The 24,102-nt window shown below is 43.1% G+C and overlaps 1 protein-coding gene across 3 annotated transcripts in view; it reads left to right on the plus strand.

The window, feature by feature from the left end:
* Window positions 1-1,598: 1,598 nt before the first annotated feature.
* EPB41L4A (erythrocyte membrane protein band 4.1 like 4A) overlaps window positions 1,599-24,102 on the plus strand; it is a 181,098-nt gene continuing 158,594 nt past the window's right edge. For 2 of the 3 annotated variants that reach the window (XM_075932023.2, XM_089779298.1), the window contains exons 1-2: window positions 1,599-1,931; window positions 2,546-2,940. In XM_075932023.2, coding sequence (XP_075788138.2) covers window positions 2,842-2,940 — 99 coding nt within the window. In that variant the 5' untranslated portion in view covers window positions 1,599-1,931; window positions 2,546-2,841. Of the gene's footprint in view, window positions 1,932-2,085; window positions 2,234-2,545; window positions 2,941-24,102 lie in introns of those variants that run through there. The other variant, XM_089779297.1, reaches the window with a different exon arrangement.

The raw sequence follows: 24,102 nt of genomic DNA on the forward strand, positions 1-24,102 counted from the left end.
CACTACAAGATTTTTGCACAAAAACTGTTTTTGCACAGAAATGTAGGGAGTGTCCACACCACAAATGAGCTCTTGCCCAATTAAATGGGCAGTTAAATGGCAGAGCAGAGGGCTTCTTCCGCTGTAGGTAAACCCTATAGAAGCCTGTAGCATAGACGTAGCATAACATCCCCAATGGTAGTCCTATCAACCTCATTCCCAAGCACCACCACTGCTCTTGGAAAGTTCCAAAATTTGCTCTAAGCAGCAACCTAAGCTTGCTAATACCTTGAGCGGGCTCTGTTCAAGGTCATACACAGGAAGGTTGTGGCAAAATGGGGGATGGCACTTGGTTCTCCTGAACTCTGGTTAGCATTCTTACTATTGGACAATCCTCCTCTGTGCATGGTATGGATCTAACTAGTAGAGCTTGTCAACTGAAAAACCTCCTCCTGTAAGACCACAATCACTTCATGTGAACCTGTCACTCTGGAGGTTACACACATGCTCATGTGAATACTTAACTTTTACACTGCCCTTTCATTTCAGTTGAAGTGCTTAGGTTTGCAAAAGTCAGCACATACATAGGTGCTTGCAGCATCAAATCCATAGGCTTCTGCTCCAGTACAAAAGAACAAAGGGATTACAAATGTGAGACAATTAAAACACTAGACTTTCCTCCCAATTTTGGCTACTAAATATTGCAATAAAATCTCTAATTTCTATTAGCTTATATGTCTCTGCTATGAACAGCTTTTAACTAAAGGCCAGCACGCACCATCACTCCCACTTGATAAAAAAATACCTTTAAAATCATACCTCTCCAGGCAGTGCCATGTGGTAGGAGCTTTATTTTTATTTCGTATTTCATATTCTGCAATCAGTAGAAACCTGGGCGCTCTAAGATAGCCTGCCCCAAGGCAAGATGGGCCAACATGGGTACTTTTTATTCATCCCCCTCCGAGCGCGTCACCCCTTGGATTGGGATCCTGTAGAAGTTTGGTGATGTTAAACACACCGGCTATGTTTAGACTGGCATGATTTTCCGCAAAAGCACTTTTTGCGGAAAAGTGTCCGTGCCAATCTAGACACGCTTTTGTGCAAAAAAAGCCCCGATCACCATTTTAGCCATCAGGGCTTTTTTGTGCAAAACAATACTGTGCTGTCTACACTGGCCCTCTTGCGCAAATCATTTGCGCAAGAGGGCTTTTGCCCGAATGGGAGCAGCACAGTATTTCAGCAAGAACACTGACGATCTTACATGAGATATCAGTGTTCTTGCAGAAATTCAAGGGGGCAGTGTAGACAGCTGGCAAGTTTTTCTGCAAAAGCAGCTGATTTTGTGGAAAAACTGGCCAGTCTAGACACAGCCACCCTGCTTGACCCACACCGATCTGGCCAAGGCGCAGGCCACCCTGCTCCCCTCACAGTCCCAACGGGCCCTCCCTCTGGCTGGTTTCGTAAAGCCGCTGCAATCCCAGCCCTGCCTCGGTTCGCTGGTGCCGGCCGGCAGGGGCCGAGCTTGCCCTGCACCTGCAGGCGAGCGGCGCTAGGCGCTGGCCCAGCAGGGGTCACTGCTGCCTCAGCGCCAGGTGGAGGGAGGCTGAGCCGCTAGCGCAGGGGCCAGAGCAGCCTCCCCTTCCGTCCCGGCACCATCGCCCCGGGAGACGGACGCAGCTGAGCGGCGGCAGCCAGGAGGTGCCCGGGCAGAAGGGCAGAGACAGCGGCAGCTGCCGGCGGGCCTGGCCACAACGTGGCTGCGCTCGCTGCCGGCAGCCCCCGGCCCCGGCGCTGCGGCTGGAGGCGTGAGGCGCCGCCGGGCCATGCTGCAGCTGGGGCGCGCGCCGAGGGGAAGAGGCGACCCCCCCAGGCGCTTTGCAGGATCCCAGCGCGGGCAACAGTCGGGGGCAGGTGGAGTCGCGCCCGTCGGGTCGCAGCCCGGCGCCCGCACGGTGAGTGTGGGGGAAGGGGAGGGGGAGATGCGCGCTCTGGCCCGGGGAGGTCACATCTCGGGGGGCTAAGGACACAGCTGCTCACCCGCCCCCAGCTCATCCTAGGGGGCAGGGCGCTCGAGGGCGCGCGGGACGCGGGGGAGCAGCCGTAGCGCGGTGCCTGAGCGCTGAGCCGCTCCGCGGGAGGAGGGGCGGGAAGGTGCGGCGAGGCGAGGCTGGGCGGGGAAGCGGTGCTTCTGCTGCACATGGCCCAGCGACGCCAGCAGCCCGCCGCCCAGCCAGCGGCTCTCCTCTCCGCCTAGGTAACTCGCCCCCCTTCTCTGGCCCCGGTGAGGCGGGGGAGTGGGTGGGGCTGGGGCTCTCCCTGCCTCGCTCCGCTCTCGCTGCACACAAAAGAGCAGCCTCAGACGGGGGGTGGGAGTGGGAATGTGGCAAATGATTAACCCGGAGACACGGGCGGAAGGGGCGCGGAGGCCGGTGGGTGCTAATCCAGTCTGTGCACAGAGCTTTGAAGAACAGGGGAGACTGGCCGCCTGCTCTGCCTTGGGCCAGTGGGACCTCGGCAGGGACTGCACGCTCCTGGCTCGTTGCAATGTGATTGTTCTTTCCCGTAGGGCAGCGGAAGGAGCGTCTACCCGCTTTGCTGAAGACTTTTGCAGGATGCATGGGGAGGAGTTGTTCCTTGTGTAGCTAACCCTCTTTACTGCAACTGGATACGCGGCTTTTCAAGATCCAAGAAGTACCTGCACGCCTTCATCTCGCGGGATCCTTGTATTGCATTGGGACTGTTGAACTGAATACGTTTCTTGTTCATTAGCGGCGGCGTTAATTACACGGCTGCTTCTTCCAGTTCTCGAGCTTAGGGTCGCCTTTATCTCTATTCCCATTTCCATCTGATATCAAAGCAGTGATGGGTTGTTTCTGTGCTGTCCCAGAGGAATTTTACTGTGAGATTTTGCTTCTGGATGAGTCCAAGTTGACCCTAACCACCCAACAGCAGGGGATAAAGGTAAGCACAGGCTGTGTTGTTTTCATTAGGGTTACAGAGGCACTTGTCAGTAACGTTTGAAATGCTTTGTCTAAAGCCCAGCTGTAGGGGGTAAATCCTGCTTGGGAACATGCTGTTTAGAGAGAGTGGTTATCAAAACATGCTCACTGCTAATTACTGTGAAATTGAGGGGTTATGTACTCTTAACATTTGGCTAACTGAAAACACATTTGTAAGGTGATTACTGTTTCAAAAGCCCTCGAACGTGAAAACTATTCCATAACTTCAATTCTCAGTCACTCCATTGACAAAAATTCATCACTTAAACATGTGTTAGCAGCATGAGGTCTTTTAAAACATTTGTTAGAATTCGTTTCCTATAGGCAGCTTTTTTAGGCTAAGTAGGTTATTCTGAAGGTCTTATGCTATCAAAAACATCTTGCACTAAGATATGTATTATATCTAAAACCCAAGAGCACAAAGTCCATTGTTCAAGAGTTAGGAAATACCAGAATTAAGGCATTCTGCAACCTTAATATGTGCCTTGTGCACATACACTATGATATAATGTAACTATGAGCATATACTATTTCTTTCACAGTGCCTTAGTGTGCAGAATAGTTGGTGCTCTGGGAATTAATGAAAAGTGAGTGGTCAATAAGTCTGTTAGATCTCTGCCTCAATTGTTGCAGGAAAGGTATTCAGGGAGTAGGGCTGAAGGGGTTTTCAGGGAGTAGGGCTGAAGGGGTGCCTAGCATCTCCTTCTCACCCCAGAAAGAACAGGTGTTGTGGGAGTTAATGAACTGAGCCAGGTTCATGCCTGTGTTCACAGCTCCATAGGTAGATCGCCAACTGATACCCCTGGGCTATGTCTAGACTGCAAGCCTCTTTCGAAAGAGAGCGTCTAGACTGCACGCGGAATTTCAAAAAAGCAAGCCGCTTTTTCGAAAGAAAGCACCCAGTGAGTCTGGATGCTCTCTTTCTAAAAAGCCTGTTTGCTTTCAAGAACGCCTTCTTTCGAAAGAGCACTTTCGAAAGAAGGCGTTCTTCCTCGTGGAATTAGGTTTACCACCGTTGAAAGAAAAGCCACATTCTTTCGATTTAATTTCGAAAGAACGCGGCTGCAGTCTAGACGCAGGTGAAGTTTTTTCGGAAAAAGGCTACTTTTCCCGAAAAAACCCCTGAGTCTGGACACAGCCCTGGTGAGCCATGGGACCAGAATGGAGTAGTGATTGGCTTAGTGGGGTTCTTGCTCTTCTCAGGTGGCAGCAGGTCTTGTCACTTCACATGGTGTATTTGTGGGGGTGCATGTAACAGTGCAGGCTTATTGGTTAACTGTATACACAGGTACACTGTCACATCCCTATTATTTACTCCTTAATGTAACCCAAGAGCCAGGGGACACTCAGTGAAATTAATAAGAAGGTTAAAACAAACATAAGAAAGTTCTTCATACAGACTACTGTCATAGTGTGGATCTTGTTACCAGAGGATGTTGGTAAGGCCAAAAGGATAACTGGTTTAAAAAAAGATTTACCTAGATCAGTTCACAAAGGATCGTTCAATCAACAGCTATTAGTCAAGATGGTCAGGGATGCATCTTGGTGCTTTGGTTGTCCCTGACATTTGACTACTGGAAGCTGGGACTGGACAACTGGGGAGGGATCACTTGATAATTGCCCTGTTATGTTCCTTCCCATTCCCAGCCAACAGGAGCTGAGGAAAGCGGTATCCTGGTCTGCTCTGCTTTGTGCTGCTCCCCTTGGCCGGGAATGGTGATTTGCAGCCAACAGGAGCCTCAATTACCAGTACTATGGAGGTGCAAGTAAATATAGCAGCAGCAGCCCACCAGGGTCTAACCCTTGTGAACTGCTGTCATTTTATTGCCTACCCCTAACTTAGAGGGACCATTGACCTGACCAAGTATGCTCATTTTTATGTTCTTACCTACTGTTTCAAGCAAGACCCTTTATTTTGTACAGGCTGCAGGTTTATTATATATGACAAGGACTATCAGCAATAAAGGATGATAGTCATGGAAACTGAGGTTGTGTATTTTTTCACTTCAAGAATGGATTTGAGATTGTACTCCAGATTACCAAAATGAGCAGAGATTCACAAGATCACAGTTCTGAATCTCAGTTTAATAATATTTAACCTTTTCCAACTTTAGGCCTGGAAGTATTTAACAAAGAATGGGCAGCATCATCCCATTTTACATATAGGGAAACAGAGTCACAGAAAGGTAAGGTGGCTTGGTCAAGATCATGCAGCAAGTCAATGGCAGAGTCAGGAACAGAATCCTGACTTTCCCTCTTTTAGTCACATGTCCCTATCCACAGGACTCCACTCAAATTATTAGTGTCGATAATGTCATTTCTCTTCTTGCAACTTTATTTTTAAGAAAACAGTTTAGTCATGTGAAAATGAAAATATTGGCTGTCTAGCTCTAAGGATTACAATTTCATATACACACAGAGGCAAAATAACCAGGAGAAGGCATTGAATGGAGCCAGCCTTTGATTTTTATGTTTTGCCAAAGATACAATTCAGAGAATAAATATAAAGAGATCATAAAACAATGTATTCTTAATCCAGTACAAGTATTTACAGGGTAAGCTTTGTGAATATGATCCCTATATCTATGTATTTAGCTCTATTTGTATATTAAACTCCTAGGATACTGTCACAGAGAACTCATTCTTCCTTGTTTAGAATTAAAGAGATGAATTAAGAAACAGGTGGTTAGAAACCTTGTACTATAAATTAATTAGAAATTAGTTATTAATTGCTGTTATTTTGGCTAGTTTCCATATCTGTAAACAGTAATTTAAGCAGGTTTTATGGTGGAGATAATTCACAAAACATGTCATCAGTGTTTTGGGTAATTTACAGAGATATTTCCAAATGTTACAAATTCATATATGATTCTTCTGTTAAGAATTAGTCATTTTCCTATGCACAGCTTCAGTTATTTCAGATCTGGTTTTGCCATGCTACATTTAATTGCTTGCTGATTTATGAATCAAAGCTATGATTATGTAGCTCATTATAAAATACTAAAAATGTGCTTTGTAGTAGATAAATCATTAGATTTCAGAAAGAACTGGTAACTTGTAATACAAAATATCAAGAATCTCAGAAATTCTTCTGTATTATTTTTCTTGGAAATGAAATTGAAGTACTGCAGAAGAAAGCAGGTTTATTTGTTCGGAATAACATCAAACTATTTTGGAACAGGTCTATTTTGTATTTCCATCTTCTTTGTAATAAGGTTAGTGATCATAGAAAACAGTCACGTTTCTAAAGAAGTTATTCTAATTTAGGTATAGGGAACCTTTTGGCCTGAGGGCTGGTTGTGGTTCATCAGGGTTAGTTGCTGCCAGATGTTTTGCTTACCTGAGTGTCCACAGGCATGGCTGTTCGCAGTTCCCAGGGGCCTCGGTTTGATGTTTCTGGCCAGTGGGAGCTGTGGCCAATGGGAGCCAATTGCTTGGCTAACCCCGATGAACTGTGTCCTGTTGTCCAGAGCAACCTCTGTCCACGGAGAGCCAGTAGCCCCTGCCTGTCATAGAGGGCTTGTGGGGCTGGAGTGTCCCCCCTCCCTGTACCCCATTAGTTGCTTTATTGGTTAAACATAATGTTTAACCAATTAAATGGGATTTTACATCCCTATTATCGGCCAGATCCTGTTTAATTTACACTGAACTTCCAGTTAAGTTACTTGGTTATTTTGTAAATTAAAACCAGAGTAAATCTGTTGCATATTAGATTAATAAGCAGGTTTAGGCTTCATATTTCTAACTTCACATACAAGACTGCTACATACACACAAATAGAATATACACATTCAGGAGAACATCTATTTTGAATGATAGGGTAGTTGATCTGTTTTGTATAAAGTGTATTTTAGTTACACATATTCAAAACATATCCTCATAAAAATATGGGGGCACAGTGTCATGTGGTGTATGGAGATGAAATGCAGGGACTCCATTGTGATAGTAATTTTTGCTATTTGCTGTATTTCTTAACTCTTGAAAATCCAAAATATAACTTTTGTGATAAGAAATTAACTTAATTATGAAAGTATGCTTTTAAAAAAAATCCTGCAAATTCTGTAAACTGCAGAGTTAACTAAACAAATTCTGTTAACTGCAAAGATTTTATACCAGTGATAATTATGGAAGGTGTAACTTCTCCCTGGGAGATACATAATTGTAATTTTATGTCAATGCTCATTGTGGAAATTAGTCTGCTTTTTGTTTTCCTTACCCTGTCTGGTTTAGAATTAAAAGGCCTACTCTGGATAGAGAAATTATTGAGAAATGCAGAATTATATCATTGTCTAACAATGATAAACAAAAAATAAACGTAGGTTAAAGGGAAATCAACTTGAAATTTACTTTTGATTCAGTTAACAACATCACGAAAAATAGCTTAAAAATACAGCACATGTCTCAAGTTACTCTTGGAATCTTTTTGGTTTTACCTACTTGTACGCCTCCTCCCAAAACAACGAACAAACAAAAAGGATACATGACCTATTGTGGTGTGAAGGATTCATACAAACAAAAGATGTAAATGACCCTATACAAAATACTGTCTAATGTACAATGTAAACTGGAAAAATAGTGAGATTTTTTTTCTTTGGTCTCACTTGTATAGTACTCCTAAGGGTTATTTGTAACAATTGTATAGAAAACGTTTAAATTGATGATCTATTTTATATAACCATGATAGGAAAAATTTTTATTCTGCTGGGAAGTTTTAACAATGTTGATTTAAAATAAGTGAGAAATCAGAGTTCCCAGCATACAAATAAACTTAAAAAACAACAAATGGTCTGATAGCACTTTATAGACTAACAAAATATGTAGATGGTGGTATGAGCTTTCTTGGGCATAGCCCACTTTTTCAGATGACCGGAGAAGTGGGCTGAGCCCACGAAAGCTCAAGATTTCATCTATATGTTTTGTTAGTCTATAAAGTGCTATCAGACCGTTTTGTTGTTTTTTAAGTTTATCCTGTACAGACACACTCAGCAACCCCCTGAAGCTTCTGAGCGTACAAATAGTTAGATATGTAAGCAGCCCTTTCTCTTTTGTCATCCAGTTAGGAACAAAGGATTTCACAAACCTTGCTATAAATTAACCATTCTTCACAATTACTGTCATATATTTGAAATAGATTAGTAATTTCTTCAGTGTCTTTACAGATGAGACCAGCAATTTTTGAATCCCCCAAGGAATAACCATGTAATGAATGAACACTAAAACTCGTTCCTTTTCCCTAGGTGCACTTAACTAAATTAATGAAACCAGTCTGACAGCAAGACAAAAACCCATTAACTTTTAAATGAAGTTACCTCTTAATTATTTCTGAGGTTTGAGTAACATTATTGTCAGATAGATCTGTTTTGGTGGTTTTAATAAGCAATGTTCCTAGTACAGTCAGGAAAAAAAATATAAACACACGTCATATTTTTATTATGTCTATATCTTTTGGATTTCGGTAGCTTTGACATTTAAAGAGTCACATATATTTGACTGTGTGAGGAAAAACAAAATGTAAATACTCTTAGAATACCAAAAATGGCATCTAATCATAAAACTTATTTTGTTTAGCCTATTAAAAATGCTATTACAGCAGTTCTGAAATGCAGTGTCATGAAGTTAGAGAAAAATCCTTTAAAGGGATCATATCATTCAGGAAGTACCTGAGAGAATCAAATAGAAATGATGAAAACTATAACTGACATCCCTTTGTGAAATTTCTTTTGCCCAGACAATATTGGAATTGTATCAGAAATAAAAACTAAGCAGTATGCTTGAATAATACATACTGTATCACTAACAGCTGTTAGAAAGATGAGAAGCCACCAATAACTTTACTTTCTTGGTCACATTCTCACATATTTTATTTGAATCTTTTATTTCCCCTTAAGGGCATTTACTTTTCTCTCCTTTTCTCCTCCTTTTTTCATAATGGTAGGGCATATGTATTAGCTATGTTTTTCTCAACAACAAGATCTTCCAAAGTGAGTAATCATGCACCAACATCTGGGTGGGGTTTGGCAGACTACATTTAGCAGTGCATGTTTCAAATATCTACAGATGTTTTCTCCCTTTGTATCTGGTCCAAAAGTTTAACACTGACTGCATGTTTTGTACTTGATGTATTATACAATTCTTTGAATAACTTGAGGGAAGATGACAGCCTAAATATAATCTGCTTGTACTCTATGTTCCTGTTACTGCCTTCACATCCTTGTTGGTGCTGTTAGACATAGCAGTCCAAAAGACACACTTTAAACTGGTGTTTCTCAACCTTTGTGATCTCAGGGACTCGTGCCTGTCCATGGACTGATAGTTCAGAAATACTGCTTTAGAACATTCCAAATTATAGCATAGAAGTAGATAACCCATAGTAGTATCCAAAAGATAGAACTACTAATGCAGAAGGTTACAAAATGCTGTTGTTTTTTATTGCAGTATTGGAGGAGAGTCTTTGTAATTTTCTGAAATGTGGTACATATTACTATACCTGGTCAAGAGGAAGATATTACTCCACTTTTCAAAATAAATTTTGATTTTTGGTAGAATGTTGGATAAAATGAGGTCATTCATTTTTTTTAAATTTGGTGCCTGTAAACAAGGCATTGTTTTAGCTGGTGTTCCATTTAGACTTAAGTTTTCTGTGTTCAAGTGGTGCTTTTGGAGGCAGAATACATCCTTCCTGTCCATAAAATAGGAAGAGCCAGTACAGCACAGCTTGGTATGGACGGAGACTAATGGTCACAATAGCAAGTGGATTTAAAATCAGTAATTGAAAAGGAGAAGAGAAATGGTAGAATTGGAAATGTGGGGGCAAGAGGATCTGAAGTCAGAAGGCAGAATAGAGAAGAAAAGATGGTCGATGGTGGCAGGGAGGAAGAGAAAATTCCTGTTGTGAAATGTGAATGCTGAGAGAGTTTTTTAGGAATGGCATCTAAAATCTCACTGAAAAATGGTTTCTTTGAATTAGTAATACATAGTATTATGGATAAGAAGTGGCAGAATCTGACACTTGTCTGTTTTTAAGAGAGAAGCCTGTTTATGTTTACTGTATAAATAGGGTTGCCAGATGGTTGAAACAAAAATATCGAACACCCCTCCCTGTCCCCCCCCCTCAAAAAAAAAAAAGCACTGGGAAAAAAATTCTGTTAAAAGGGGGGAAAAAAAAGGGGGGGGGGAGGAGAGACCAAAGTTGTTGAGCCAAAAAAAAAAAAAAAAAGCATGTCCCCTTTAAGAGTGAGTGCAGGGATAGGAACAGGGGAGCAGTTGAGCACTAAGACCCCTTGATCGGCAGCCATTTTGTGCCGGCAGCCTTGAGGAACCAGGTGAGCATGGTGTCGGGGGGCTGAGGGTGTTGGGAGCCAGGGGGAAATTGAGGCGGGGAGGCCAGGTGCTGAGTGTTTGTAGGGTTGCCAGGTGCCTGGCATTTTCGCCTCCTAACTGGGGAAAAAATCAGAAAATAATGGACATTTTAGGTGTCCGGTATTCTCTGAATATTTTTACCGGACAGGAGGTGAAAATACTGGACTGTCCAGGTGAATACTGGACACCTGGCAATCCTATGCATAAATGAGGGTCATCCCTTAGCAAAAATTAGTCTTGTAATGCTATAAAGGGAAGTGTTCAGTGAAATACTTGGGTTAACTGCATCATTAACAAATGCTCCCAGATTTCGTAAGATTTTTCGAAGGATTACTTTTTACATTTTGAATTGTTTGGAATAATGACTCTTATTCTCTTTTCCTTCTTTCCTTCTTCTCATTCTTGTGAAACTGTTGTCTTAACCTCTTATAGTGTACTGAAGTATGTGTACATATAAGCATCCACATATGGCAAGTAATCAACCCACTGAGATGTTGATACTGAGTTTATATATTTAATAACAGGGCCTTCCATGTTGAGACACATTTCAAAACAGTTATTGCTACATAATATTCCAGGATCATAACGTGTTGAATTTGATACAGTTTTTAATGTGACATAGAAAAAAGGCAGGCAGACTTTTTTTTTTTTAAGCTGATGATGTTTGCCTTCCCTTTTGAAGAAGGCGATGAATGACTCTTTGTTTATAAGCCAGAAACAAGAAAGTAATCTGTCTTCCTGTTTATGAAGTTTCAGATGGGTGGGTAAAATTAGCAGGAGGCTTGTGGCTGGATTGTACAGTTTGAAAATAAATACCTACCCCCGTACTTTACGAATCTCAGTGTATACCTGGTAAATAAGAACTAAAAGATCTCAAGGAGGATTTCTTTTGCTGCATCAATCTCTTAGCAATGGTAAAAGAGAAGGTCTTTTATGTTTTGCATGCAATATAAAAAGGTGGAGGTCAGAGGTCTGCCCTATCTGTGGGTAACTTGTAATAAACTTCAGTGCAACTACTAATGTGCTATAACATGTTTTATGTGCTTCACTGGATTGGGGTCTGAGTGCTTAGAATATGGCAGGCATAAACCAGAAGGGAGATTATCAAATTAAAAATCCAATGAGCTAGGTTCTTGACCTCCCTTATTTCAATTAATGTTACTGAGACTGTTGATTTCAGCGTAGTTACTGCTATTGGTCTAAGTGGATATGTGTATGCTGCATTGTAAATCTGTGTGTGTGGGACACATGCATATATGGGCTTTCTTGAGCATCCCCATGGCATGATAAACCTGGGTTTACAATTGCTGGACCTACATGTCGCAACTGTGGTATTGTGTGTCTACTGCACTACACAGGTTTTAGGACTTGGATCTGCAGCTTGAGCTGCATCTGCACTGCAAAAAGACAGGGCTTGTACCTGAGTCTCAGTGAGAGTTGGTCTCAGAACCACTCCTTCAGGTGGGTCCTTGGATTTGGGCTTGAGTGATTGCTGACCCAAGTCAGAGAGATTTTTTTGTGTGGAGGATAGGAGGTGTGGGCTCAAACCTATGACTGAGACCAGGTTTATAACACAGAGTGGTCATATCCAGTGATATCTGAATCCGGTGTATACATATTGTAAACAAAATAATTTCCTTGTATGTGCTGATATCACCTTTTTCAGACAATTAGAACTGAAAGAATATTAAATATCCCAGGGTATGTCTACACTACAAAGTTAGTTCGAACTAACGGATGTTAGTTCGAACTAACTTTAATAGGCGCTACACTAGCGCTCTGCTAGTTCGAATTTGAATCAAACTAGCGGAGCGCTTAGTTCGAACTAGGTAAACCTCATTTTACGAGGATTAAGCCTAGTTCGAACTAGCTAGTTTGAATTAAGGGGTGTGTAGCCCCTTAATGCGAACTAGTGGGAGGCTAGCCCTCCCCAGCTTTCCCTGGTGGCCACTCTGGCCAACACCAGGGAAACTCTATGCCCCCTTCCCGGCCCCGGACCCTTTAAAGGGGCACGGGCTGGCTACGGTGCCCGTGCCAGGTGCAAGCCTGCCAGCACCCAGCCAGCAGACCCTGCACCTGGCACGGCTCGAGCCACCCACCCGACGTCCCCCAGCCCACCCCCTCTTCCCGGGACCAGGCTGGCGGCTCCCGGGAGCTTGCCCTGGACCGCAAGAGGCAGGCACCTGCCTGGGCTAGTGCGGACATCGTGGACCTCGTCCACGATCTCCGCACTAGGCACAGGAAAGTGGCCGTCTAGGGCAGGAGAGCTGCCAGCCTGGCCACCCAGGAGCAGGTGTGCATGAAAATCAAGGGGGTCCACTGAGACCCCTGAGCCCTGAGCTTACAATGGCCGTCCTGGGTCAGACCAAAGGTCCATCTAGCCCAGTAGCCTGTCTGCCGACAGCGGCCAACCCTAGGGACCCTGGAGGGGATGGACCGAAGACAGTGACCTTGCCATTTGTCTCGTGCCATCCCTCTCCAGCCTTCCACAAACTTTGGGCAGGGACACCACTCCTACCCCCTGGCTAAGACTACTCCATGGACCCAACCTCCATGACTTGATCTCACTTCCCTTTAAACTCTGTTCTAGTTGTAGCCTTCACAGCCTCCTGCAGCAAGGAGTTCCGCAGGTTAACTATTTGCTTTGTGAAGAACAACTTTCTCTTACTAGTTTGAAGCCTGCTACCCATTCCTTTCCTTTGGTGTCCTCTAGTCCTTCTTTATGGGAACTTATGAAGAACTTTTCTGAATGCACCCTCTCCACCCAACCCCTGCTTTTAGAGACCTCTATTCTGTCCCCGCTCCATCTCCTCTTTTCTAAGCTGAACAGTCCCAGTCTCTGTAGCCTCTCTTCATCTGGGACCTGTTCCCAACCCCTGATCATGTTAGTTGCCCTCCCCTCTCCCAGCCTTTCTCTTCCCCTCTCCCACCTCCTTTTCCCAGTCTCCCCCAGTTTTGTTCAATAAAGACAGAGTCAATGTTGGAAGAAACGTTATCTTTATTTTGTACATCAATAAGAAGGGGGGCTAGGGAAGGGTGAGTGGAAGGAGGTGAGGGAGGAATGGGGCACGAGCCCCCGATGGGGAGGACTGGGCTGGCTCTGCGGGCTTCTGGGGGTGGAAGCTCTCCTGCAGTCCCCCAATTGCCCCCTCTCCCCAGATGGCAGCCTGCGGCAAGTGCAGCCGGGCTGATGGCCGAGTGGTGTGATGTGCCCAGTGTGGGTACTCCGGGCACTCCAAGCCAGAACTTCTTTGCAAGCGGGGCACCCCTTAGAACTGTGTGTCCGGGGTGGGGGTCGGGACCCTTTAAGCGCAGCCCTCGGCTAGCCTGAGACAGCATCTCCACGCTCTAAGTCCTCCTCTTATGCCCTGCCGGCACTGCTTCCGGCCATCCTTAAGCCCTGTTCAGAGTCCACTCAATGTGGACTTGCTAGTTCGAATTAGCAAAACGCTAATTCGAACTAGTTTTTAGTTCTAGACGCGTTAGTTCGAATTAGCTTAGTTCGAATTAACTAATTCGAACTAAGTTAGTTCGAACTAGCGCTGTAGTGTAGACATACCCCCATTTACTTTTTGCAATTGATGCTGTTTATTTTTGCATTGCACTCATTTTAGACAAGGAAAATTGTCAGTTTCCTATTTGGTTAGTAAGTATAATTCAGACTCTGTGTTGCAGTGTGACAGATTGTTGAAGCATTTCAACAGAAGTTTTTTTTAATGACATCTGTATTTCCTATTTTTTCCACAGAAAATAAAATTTCTATACAATCAAATTTACTTACTTTATCCCCTCAGGAAAAGTGAAACAGAATATTTTGTTTTGGGTTAGGTTAACCTGAAGGTAAACTTTTTGGTTTGTCAAAATGAGTTGCAATATTGTACTTTGCCTTAGTTTGATGACAGACTAATTCATGAGCACTTACGTCAGTAGGAGATGCAAGGTGCTCAGTATTTTTGAAAATAATGTTCCTTATTTAGGAGCCTTACATTAGGCACCCATTTTTGAAAATCTTATTCCTAAAATAGATCTTAGAAATGATATAGATTGTTTAGTTTGTCAACTTTTCAGTGCACTTATCTATTTGTACAATATATACCATGTGTTGGACGGTGCTCCAATAATAGTAATAATAATAATTAAGTACTGGCATGGTGCTCAAACACGTCATAGTGTGTGTTACTGTCCCCTCCATAGCCAAAGGGATTAAAGTATCAGTAAGTCTAGACAGGAGGAAGCATGTAAGGAGGTGTATGCTGCTTCCATCATGTCATTTCTAACACAACTGCCCCCCTCAATGAAGCCTCTTCATAAGGGGTTGGGGAAGTTTTGTCTCCTATGGAAGAAGAGGCAGAGCAGAAGCAATGAGTTGGAGTACATCAGTTTTCTCCAATAACATCATTTGTCCCATCTCAAGAGGACTTTGGGCTAATGTAATGCTAAAAAGGTCAGCATAAAACTGAGCCACTTCTTCTGTGGTGAGGGACCTGGGGCAACAGTTGCTCAGAAGCCAGACGGGACTGGCAGGAGGATTCAGGATACTTCATGTCCTGGTTTTCAAGGGCATTGCCTCTTTTTTGAGTCTCTGTTCTTTATCCTGACAGATTTTTTAAATAACAGGAAAGGTCCTGCATTTTTGTAGAGAACATGCTATAGCTCAGAAAAAGCCTAATTGGGTTGCTTCCTGATTGGTCCCTCCCCTGAAACCACTGCTGATTAGTCCATTCCCTTGCAGCTACCGGAACTGACCACACAGGCCCTGGCTTTCTTCCCCAGAGAAGGAGGTCCCATAGGAAGGTGCCAAAAGATCACTGATGCTGTGTCCTGGGCTTGTGCCAGTCGCCCTGCCTCTGTATCAGGGAGCAACACAGTTCTCCAACCTCTAGTGAGTTTCCTCACTGTAGGTACCCACTTCCATACCCCCAATTGTATCCCTTCCAGATTCTCTCTTCCCTCTCCCCCCGTTATCCTTCCTAGCAGTGTCCTCTTTTGGGGAACCTGAATTATGGTAACCTTAACAGAACCCAGAGCAGAGGCACAGTTAGTTATGTTCTCATACAGGTGTCCCAAAAAAGAGATGTTGCCTTTTTCCCATTTTAAAAAAAGAGTGAAGAGACACTCAGTCCTTTAGCTACTGGTTTCTGTTACTGATTTAAGATTTGCCCAATGAGAAATGGTCAAGCAAGAACAAAACAGTTGGAGAGCTGTTGGAGAACTTTTCGAATGTAGTAAATGTGAACTATATAATGAGACAAGTCAATAAACAGAAGTGCCTCAAAATATTTGTCTGTTTTGTAAGTAGATTTGAATATGTTATACTTGGACAGACCTACCTGGGGATTTTAAACACATAAGTATCCCTTCATTTAAAATCTCTGTCCAGCAAAGTATTGAAGAACTTCCCTTTAAATATAATGATATTACCTTTGGAGAAAGTCATGGAGTCTTTTGCCCTGTGAAATGTGGAAAAAACAGTTGGATGTGACAGTATCATGGCAACGGAGATATTGACATATGCTGGAAACTTGATCAAAGAGCAAATATGCCCACAGTAGACTTGAATATCAATCCTAGCAAGTTAAAAATCTGCTTATGCCTGTCTTAGTCAAATTTTTCCTATGTGTATTGAGGTTAAACAAAATCCCTGAGTTCTGTTTGAATGCATTTACAGTCTTGAGTCTGTACTTCGCACTCATCTCTTGTGGCTTCTAAGAAATTTTGTGTGAGGTTTAGTTACATTAGAAAGTTCTTCTGAAATTCTGAATTATTTTAGACAGCAGCCAGTATTTGTCATGTAAGGGGACTACTCATACATTTTTTTCCTCCTTGTATTGTGATTTATATTACAGTAGAATCTTGAGGCTTGAACTGAGATCATGGCTAGAGGCTGTATCTACACAGTAAAAGTCAGTCTGTATACCTTGCATAATCTACACTCTAAATAAACAAGTGAAAGTTGAGAGATGAAATATGATTGTACCTGTTTTGCAGACTGGGAATTGAGGGATAGAGAGCTTAAATGACTTGCTAAAGGTCCCACAGGAAGTGTGTGTCAGAGCCAGGAATTGCACCCCGATTTTCTGAGTATCAATTCAATACGTTAATCAGAAGACCATTCTTACTTTCTTTCAGGCTCGCCACCCAGCTCTTACATGTTTCTTGACTTTCTGCTGGACCCCAGCCTTAGTGAACTCAGATATATCCTGGAATACATAATGCTGAAAAGACTGGCCTCAAGCGTTGGTAATTTCAGGGGCTGAACCTAATGATAGGAATCAGAAGTCGATGTTGTGGGTTGAGAGGGAGGAAGCCAAGATCTGTTGGAGTGTCACAAGGTTAGAGTGTGTGCGCATAGTGGGAGGCTCAAAACGTTCAGATAACCCTCTGACCTTTCAATAATATATCCAAAGGTATCTCCAATCCACTGGAGGTTAACCCATTGTTTTATCATATGGCCTTAGGTACAAGTATTTTGTTGATGAAAACTCAATGACCTTTGGGAAGAATTTTAATTTATTTTCTTAAACAGACAGACTAATTTAGCAGGTGAAAAGTTGTTCAAGTCTCCTCTTGCTTCTTTGGGCTCTCATCTTTTCTTCTATCCTATCTTGCTTGGGAGGTGAGGGTGTGAGGGCTGGTGTACATACCCACATGCTGTGTCTGCATTTACGTATGCTCTCTACAGGTTAATGCCTGATCCATTGTTGGATGGAGACCCTGTATTAACATTTCTCTTCAGCACTCCGTATCTCGATGGTAACATGAAAGAGGAAGTAGTGTAGAGAGAAGTACTGGAAAGGAAAGGTTTTCTTGGGCTGAATTCTCATCGGTCTCATAAGCCAGTGGTTCTCAAACTTCATGACCCCCTTCTGATAGCAAAAATTACTGCATGATCCTAGGAAGGGGGACAGTATCTGGAGCCCTGTCTCCCCAGGCAGGGGGCCCAACCCAAGCCCCATGGCCCAGGGTGGGGGAAGCCTAAGCCTGAGGGCTACATTCCTGGATAAGGAGCCTGTAACCTGAGCCATGCCTTTGGCTCCGGGTGGTGGGGCTCAGGCTTTGTTCCCCATTTAATGCCAGCCCTGGTGACCTTGTTAAATTGGTGTTGTGACCCATAGTTTGAGACTGCTGTCATAAGCACATAATGCAGAGTAAACACTGTCAGTGTTTGAATAGGAGAGAATGAAGAGAAAATCGAGGGACCACCGCATGTGGCATTGGTGGTTCTGTATCTGGCGCTTACTTCCCTTTGGGTTAGTGCTAATCACAATTTCAGAATGTAGTAGGGGAACTGGATGCATGTGTGGTGGGTGAACCCCTGGCTTGGGAAGGCAAGCTCCGAGATCTGTCCCTTCCATACTCAGTCCACTGTGACTGCTGCTGGTCTCTGCTCAGGGCCCTCCCTCCCCTGTGGCTGCTGGCTTCTGCCCCAGGCTAGTGCCCTCAACTCCGGAGAGCTGAGCAGCATGGCCTCATCCTCTTTCCCCCTCCAACCTGTGAGTTCCAGGGAGCCAGGCAGCATGGCCTAAGCCTCTTCTGGACCACTGGGTGGCTGGGAAACCCTGTCTGTCCTGCCAGAGCCCACCCGCAGCCACCCTCTCCCCTTTGAGCCACTAGGCCAAGAGCAGCTTATTGCACGCATGTAGGAGGAACCTGATCTAGAGTGGTACATGGGTGGGGCCAATCATGTCTGGGCATGTAATGCCTTCCCTTGTCTTCAGTATCCACCACCTATGATTGGATGTGACTGAGCACCCAGTCGGTTCATGGTACTTTGATGAGAGCAGGAACTTTAAACCCAGTATCTTATATAGTCAGAAAGTAATTACAAGGAAATTTTTCTACGGTTCCAGTTAGCTGTATTATTTATTTTTATGCTTCACTGCTACTTGCTACAGTTGTGTACTGTTTAGTACACAACATGTTCCATGCAGAGTAGGGATGTTAAAATTAAATTAATCAACTAATCAAGTAGTTGATAGAATTTCCATCGACTGCTCGATCAGTTGATAAGGGGGTGCTCTCCATTCTGCTGCAACTCTGCCTTTGAAAGAGGTCCCCGCTCCTGCGCCTCTCCTTCTGAAATGTATGAGTCGCTCATGGGTTGAGTTGTCTACTAGTTGAGTGACTACTCGATAAGCATATGCTGATTGGGTAGTCGACTAGTCGCTTACATCCCTAATGCAGAGTGTAGTGATTCTTATCTGTCATTGATGTCTTTCGGAAATTTACTTTTGGTTGCAAGCAATAGATTTTGGAGGATTCTTTTTCATATGCACAACCATTGATGTTTGGTAATCTCTTTGAAGAGAGTGGAATCCCTTGATTACTAGCCTGTATTTGTTTTTCCCATGGAGTATGTCTTGAGTTAACACCTGACTAGGCTATTTAAGAAACAGCACTCAGAATAAAACACCAAAAAGCATAACAAAGGTACAGACAATATATGTATGGGAAATACCAAAATGAATCAAATAAGCCAAATACACAAACTTTACTGTAATGTTAAATGATTACACGACAGAATTGTCTTTTCCAGAATCCATTACTTACTTGTGCTTTTGGAAATGCGAACTTTCCAGGGATTACTTAGTCCTTTGCTTTTTCTCTGAGATTTTTTTTTTTTAACCTCACCAGGATTCAGCTGGAAGTATCTGATGCAAAAGATCACAAATTCCTTTCTTCTGATTTTACTCTCTGACTTGAAGGCTACAGTAAATATAGCTTGTATATAATCTATTTTAAACTGTCGCCTATCTTCCTACAGCTTGGACCTCACTGGTCCGGTATCATTGGGACCGGACCAGTTCTGAATGAAAGAATATGCGGGAACAAGGGAGGTGTCCCTGTCACCTGCCACACCAGCTGGCCTCCTGCCTCTGGCCCCATCTACTACTCTCTCCCCAGCCAGGCTGTGTGTCGTGCTGCCACCCTCCCTCCATCCCTCCCCCTACCACCTGGCTCCATGCTGCCATGGGCAGCTGGAATTCTCCAGCCCCTGCCTCCACGCTGCTGCAGGTGGCTGGGCTTCTTTGCCCACTGCCCTACAGTGCGCAGGCAGTTAAGCTTCCCAGCCCCGCACTGCTGTGTGCTGCCGGGCTTCTTTGGCACCCAGCCCAATGCTGCCGTGGGTGGATGTGGTTCTCCAGCCCCTAGGTCTGTGCTGCTGCGGATGGTCTGAGTTCCCCAACCACATATTGTTGTGAGCTGCTGGAGTTCTATGGCCCTGGTGCCAGCCTTAGCACTGTTGTGGGGCTCCTCTGGCCACGCTGCCCCCAGCCCTGGCTGGGCTGCTGATCCTCCTCACATTAGACACCCGGGCTCTCTGGTCCTGCCGGACAACAGATGTTGCTGGACCAGAGAGTGTCAGATTTTTCATTCCTACCAGTGTAAATTATAGCTATTCTACTCACTAACCTCCTCATTTTAGAACTTCCTCTCCTAAAAGCATAGAAGACAATATCTTGGTGTAGCTCGCTTTTGTGATTATTTTTTTATTGTGGATCACAAAATGTTGTTTTAAAGCCTCAGCTCCAGGAGTCATATGACTCTGATAACCTTAGCTTTCATTTTTAAAAAGTAAACCTGTAGTCCTCAGGATTGTGGAGAAAAGCTTGTAAGTGTGAATCATAAAAACTCAAACATTAGAAAGCTAATACACTAACAAATCTTGTCTCATGATTTTTGACGGCTTGGGAGTACTGTACCTTGGAGATGTCTTTGATGGTACTTGATACCAGCTCTGCAATACTTTAAGGTCATAGCACCTGAGCTTTACCCTAGTATATGCTGTATTCAGAGCATACTGTGATAAATAATAAATAGCATCATGTCTGGATGTATAGACCAGAGAAGGGAGAGTTAAAGGGCAAGGAAGAAGAGAAAGACAATCTTCCAAGATATCAATATTTCAAACATGTGACCTACTGATTTACTTGGGAAGTTAACCTACAGTTAAGGTTGCCTGATGCTTCCCATTATAGGAAACAGTTATTCATTGTTTATAAGTTTTTGTGAAACACCAATATCATGACACTTGCATTAAAATTGTGAGGACTGACAACATTGCAGTTGGGAAGCCTACTTGTTATGGGTAGAACAAGAGCCTTGCTCCAGTGCAACCTGGAAGTTTAAGCTACATAGTGGATTTCTATAGCCCAGGATGATATAGTTCACTAGAAGAAGAATGGTTTTAGAAAGAGTTCTATAGATGAAAAGATTTTGTTTACTCTGGACAAAGATTTATTCTGTTTTTTGCTTTTGTGTTTTGTTTTGCTTTAGCTAGGAATCACAGTGCTAATCATAGTGTATGGGAATCTTTGTATCCTATATGATTTCATTTTATATGACAACTAAAATTTATGAAAGTATATTTCTCCCTATAGCTTAATGATCAGGAGTCTTTTTTTCTGCCTTCCCTGCAAGGTATCTGAGTCTACGATCCACAGTTCACAAACATTAGAATGCTGTAACAGTGATAAACTTATAAATGCAATGCATGGCTTTGTCAAATCCTCTTTTTAAAAACAGATTTTAATTAGTTCCTATGTAAAGTATTATAGTGTAGCTTAGAGGAGGACATTTCTTTGTATCAACAACAGCAGCTGTTCCTTAAAACAATTCATTTTCACTTTATATTTAATTATTTGATTTGATTTCTTTTTTAAAAATCCCAGACACTATTCAGTGTCTAATCCTTGGTATCCTGTTTCTCTTGTTGATTAAAAAAACAATGTCTAGTTGCTGCATGCTGTTATGTATGAGCCTGATTCTCATTTAGGTGATAGTAGGGGTCCCCAAACTTTTTCTGTTGCTGCCACCCTCAGCAAATATGGAATCCATCTCTGCTCCCCCAGGCTGATAGTTGGATCTGATAGCAGGTGGCTGAGGCCTGGAGCAAGGTTGTGGGTGAGGCTGGGAGAATGGTGGGGGCTGTTGGGGCTGGAAGCTGGGGTCCGAGAGCTGACAGTGAGGCTGGGAATGGGGCTATGGTTGGAGCGGGGGGCCGCAATCAGGAGCAGAGTCGGGAGCTTGAGCTGTGGCTGTGGTCAAAGTGGAGATGGGTAGCACTCCTTCCCCACTCGAAATGGGGCTGACTGACTGGGGCCCCCACCAAATGTTCTGGCGCATCACCAGTTTGGTGATAGGTGCATTAAAGCAGTGTTCTGGCACTGTAAAGGACTTAAATTGGATGTAAATTATATTTGTCCATTCACATTCACTTTGTAACAGAATTCAGGATGATTAATGTAGTCACTTGCATATTTTTGAGACTTCCACTGGGCAACTGTGCATGTTTAGGCACATTAATTCCTTTGAAAGTTTGTCCCTACGTCTTTTAGGCCTGATTCTGGTCTTGCTTTCACTGGTTTAACACCACAGTAATACCATTCGCTCTAGTGGGCAAGAAGGGAATTGAGTCCTTTGCATCCTTCCTTTTTCATATTTTTTTTTCAATTTCACTTTTTTCCTTTATACAGTAGAGTCCCGATTATCCGACGTAAACAGGACCAAGAGGTGGTCGGATTAATGAGAATGTCGGATAAAACAAACTGGTTTATTACTCATTATTGTACAGAACAACTAACATACTGTAATATTATTGTACAGAACAACTAACACACTGTAATATGTAACTACCGTAACTAACAACTGACATACTGTAATACTGTAACAGAATATTATTCTACAGAACAACAGACATAACAGAATAACTATTATTCTACAGAACAACTAACAGAATACTGTAGAGCAAAACTCTAAAGTTATTGTTTAAAAAAATTAGTGATTGAAGTTTGTTTCCCAGCTTTGTTTCTCTTCCTTGCGGCGAGGTCGTGCCAGCGTCTCAATAGCATAACATCACTAGCAGTTGTCTCCCCTTGTTGTTCATTGTCATTGTCATCCCGATTCACCTGAGCTATTATGTCCGGTCAGTCAGTTCCTGTTGCTCGTCTTTCTCCATCCACTACTTGCATGATAATCCTTCATTTTCAATGAGACAGTGAAAATTTGCTTTAAATTTCAGAAACCCTTCCTGATTTGCTGATGATTTTTTGCCACATATACTGAGCTGCCTTAACCTGTATCATTTTTTCCAGTGATCAAGCCAGCCAACACTAGCCGTGAAATCAGGTTCCCCTTCATTAAATTCCTTTTGGAAACTCAGAACTTTCTCTTGCAGTATCGGGCCTGGGATAGGCATGCCCTTATCCCTTTGCTGTGTGAACCATAAGAACAAAGCTTCACTCACTTTTTCATATTCACATTTTTTCATTGTTTTTCTGTCCTTCAGTCCTGCAATTGAGGGTCGATCAGAGCACCACTTTTCTAACTTACTTCTTTTCCTCTTCCAGTCACCAACTGTAACTCGCCCCACACCAAGTGTCATGATTATGAGGGTTATCCAGCAACCTGGGGATTAAGGGGTTAACTACACCTAGCCAGGTGGAGTGACCAGTAGGAATGTAGGTGGAACTTTCAAACTGGGACAAAGGAATTGGGGTTTTTTCCTTTCTCCCTTTTTTTCTCTCGAGGGTGAGTTCTCTGCAGCTACAGAGAAGGACAAGCATGTCTCTCTCTCTCTCTCTCTCAATCTCTCTCCAAGACACCATTCTTCATTTTCTGTAAGTAGGGTAAAGTTTAGGTAGTTTTGTTAGGCTTTATTGTTTTAAGGGTTGGGTATGGGATCTGATGTCTGGCACTGCTTAAAAGATGTTTTGGCTTTTCTTTGTAACTAAGTTCGAGGCCCATGGAGCTTCTCCATGAGTATATTTTGTTACCTTCCTATCTAGTCATTATGCTTGCAACAGGAATATTGTTGTAATAATAAAAGTTCTTTCTTTTCTTTTTATTAATCTGGCAGTGGTTAATTGTGTACCCTGATTTTTTATTTTAGGGGTGAGATTTCCCAAATGATCTTTCCCCTGGTTTCTTTATCAACATTTGGGTGGTGGCAGCAGAAGTTTTATTCCCAAGATCTAGGTTTTTAGGATTTTGGGGGAAGTTTTATACCAAAGCCTGGTAGATAAGGCTTTGGGGTACACTTGCTGGCCCCCACTTCTGCATTTATCATGCCAGAGTGGGGAAGGAGCCATGACACCAAGTTCAGATGCAATTTTTTGCATGGACTCACCTTTGTCTATTCTCGTTAACGCTGCAAGTTTCTGTTCAATGGAAAGAACCACTTTTTTCCTCTTTCCACATGCCATGTTCCTCAAACAATAAAATTATATTATACGGTATTGCACTAAGGGGAAAATGGAATTGGAAAAATGAAACACAATCACAGCAGAAACATAAATCACTGGCGCAAAGAAGGAAACGAAGCTACGGCCATGGCGGTATGTGACGCATGGATGCGTTAAGAGCACGTCGAATGGCTATGTCGGATAAACCGGAAGGTCAGATGAGTGAAGTTCGGATAACCCGGACTTAACTGTAATTGGTTGTGAACCAAATGATTCTTCAAGCAGGTTTATCATCTACTAGAAGATTTATTCAGCTTTGCTCAGGTTCTTAGCTTAGTGAATTTTTGTTTTGTGGAAACAGACAGACAAACTCTCTTAAATATAGAGTAGATATACTTGAGAGTCTGTCCATCTGTATTCAAGAACTCCTAAATCGTAAGAGCTAGGAATACCAAATTGGTTATACAGCTTCCTCTTACCAAACTTAAAGCAAGGGAAGGGGTTGGTTGTGCCAAGAAAACAGGATGTGCCTGGCATGGAACTCCTTCTCAAAACCGTACAGAAAAGACGCAGAATTGCCT

Source organism: Pelodiscus sinensis, chromosome 6 (assembly GCF_052426305.1).
Source record: "Pelodiscus sinensis isolate ZL-2025 chromosome 6, ASM5242630v1, whole genome shotgun sequence".
In the NCBI taxonomy this organism is placed as follows: domain Eukaryota; kingdom Metazoa; phylum Chordata; order Testudines; family Trionychidae; genus Pelodiscus; species Pelodiscus sinensis.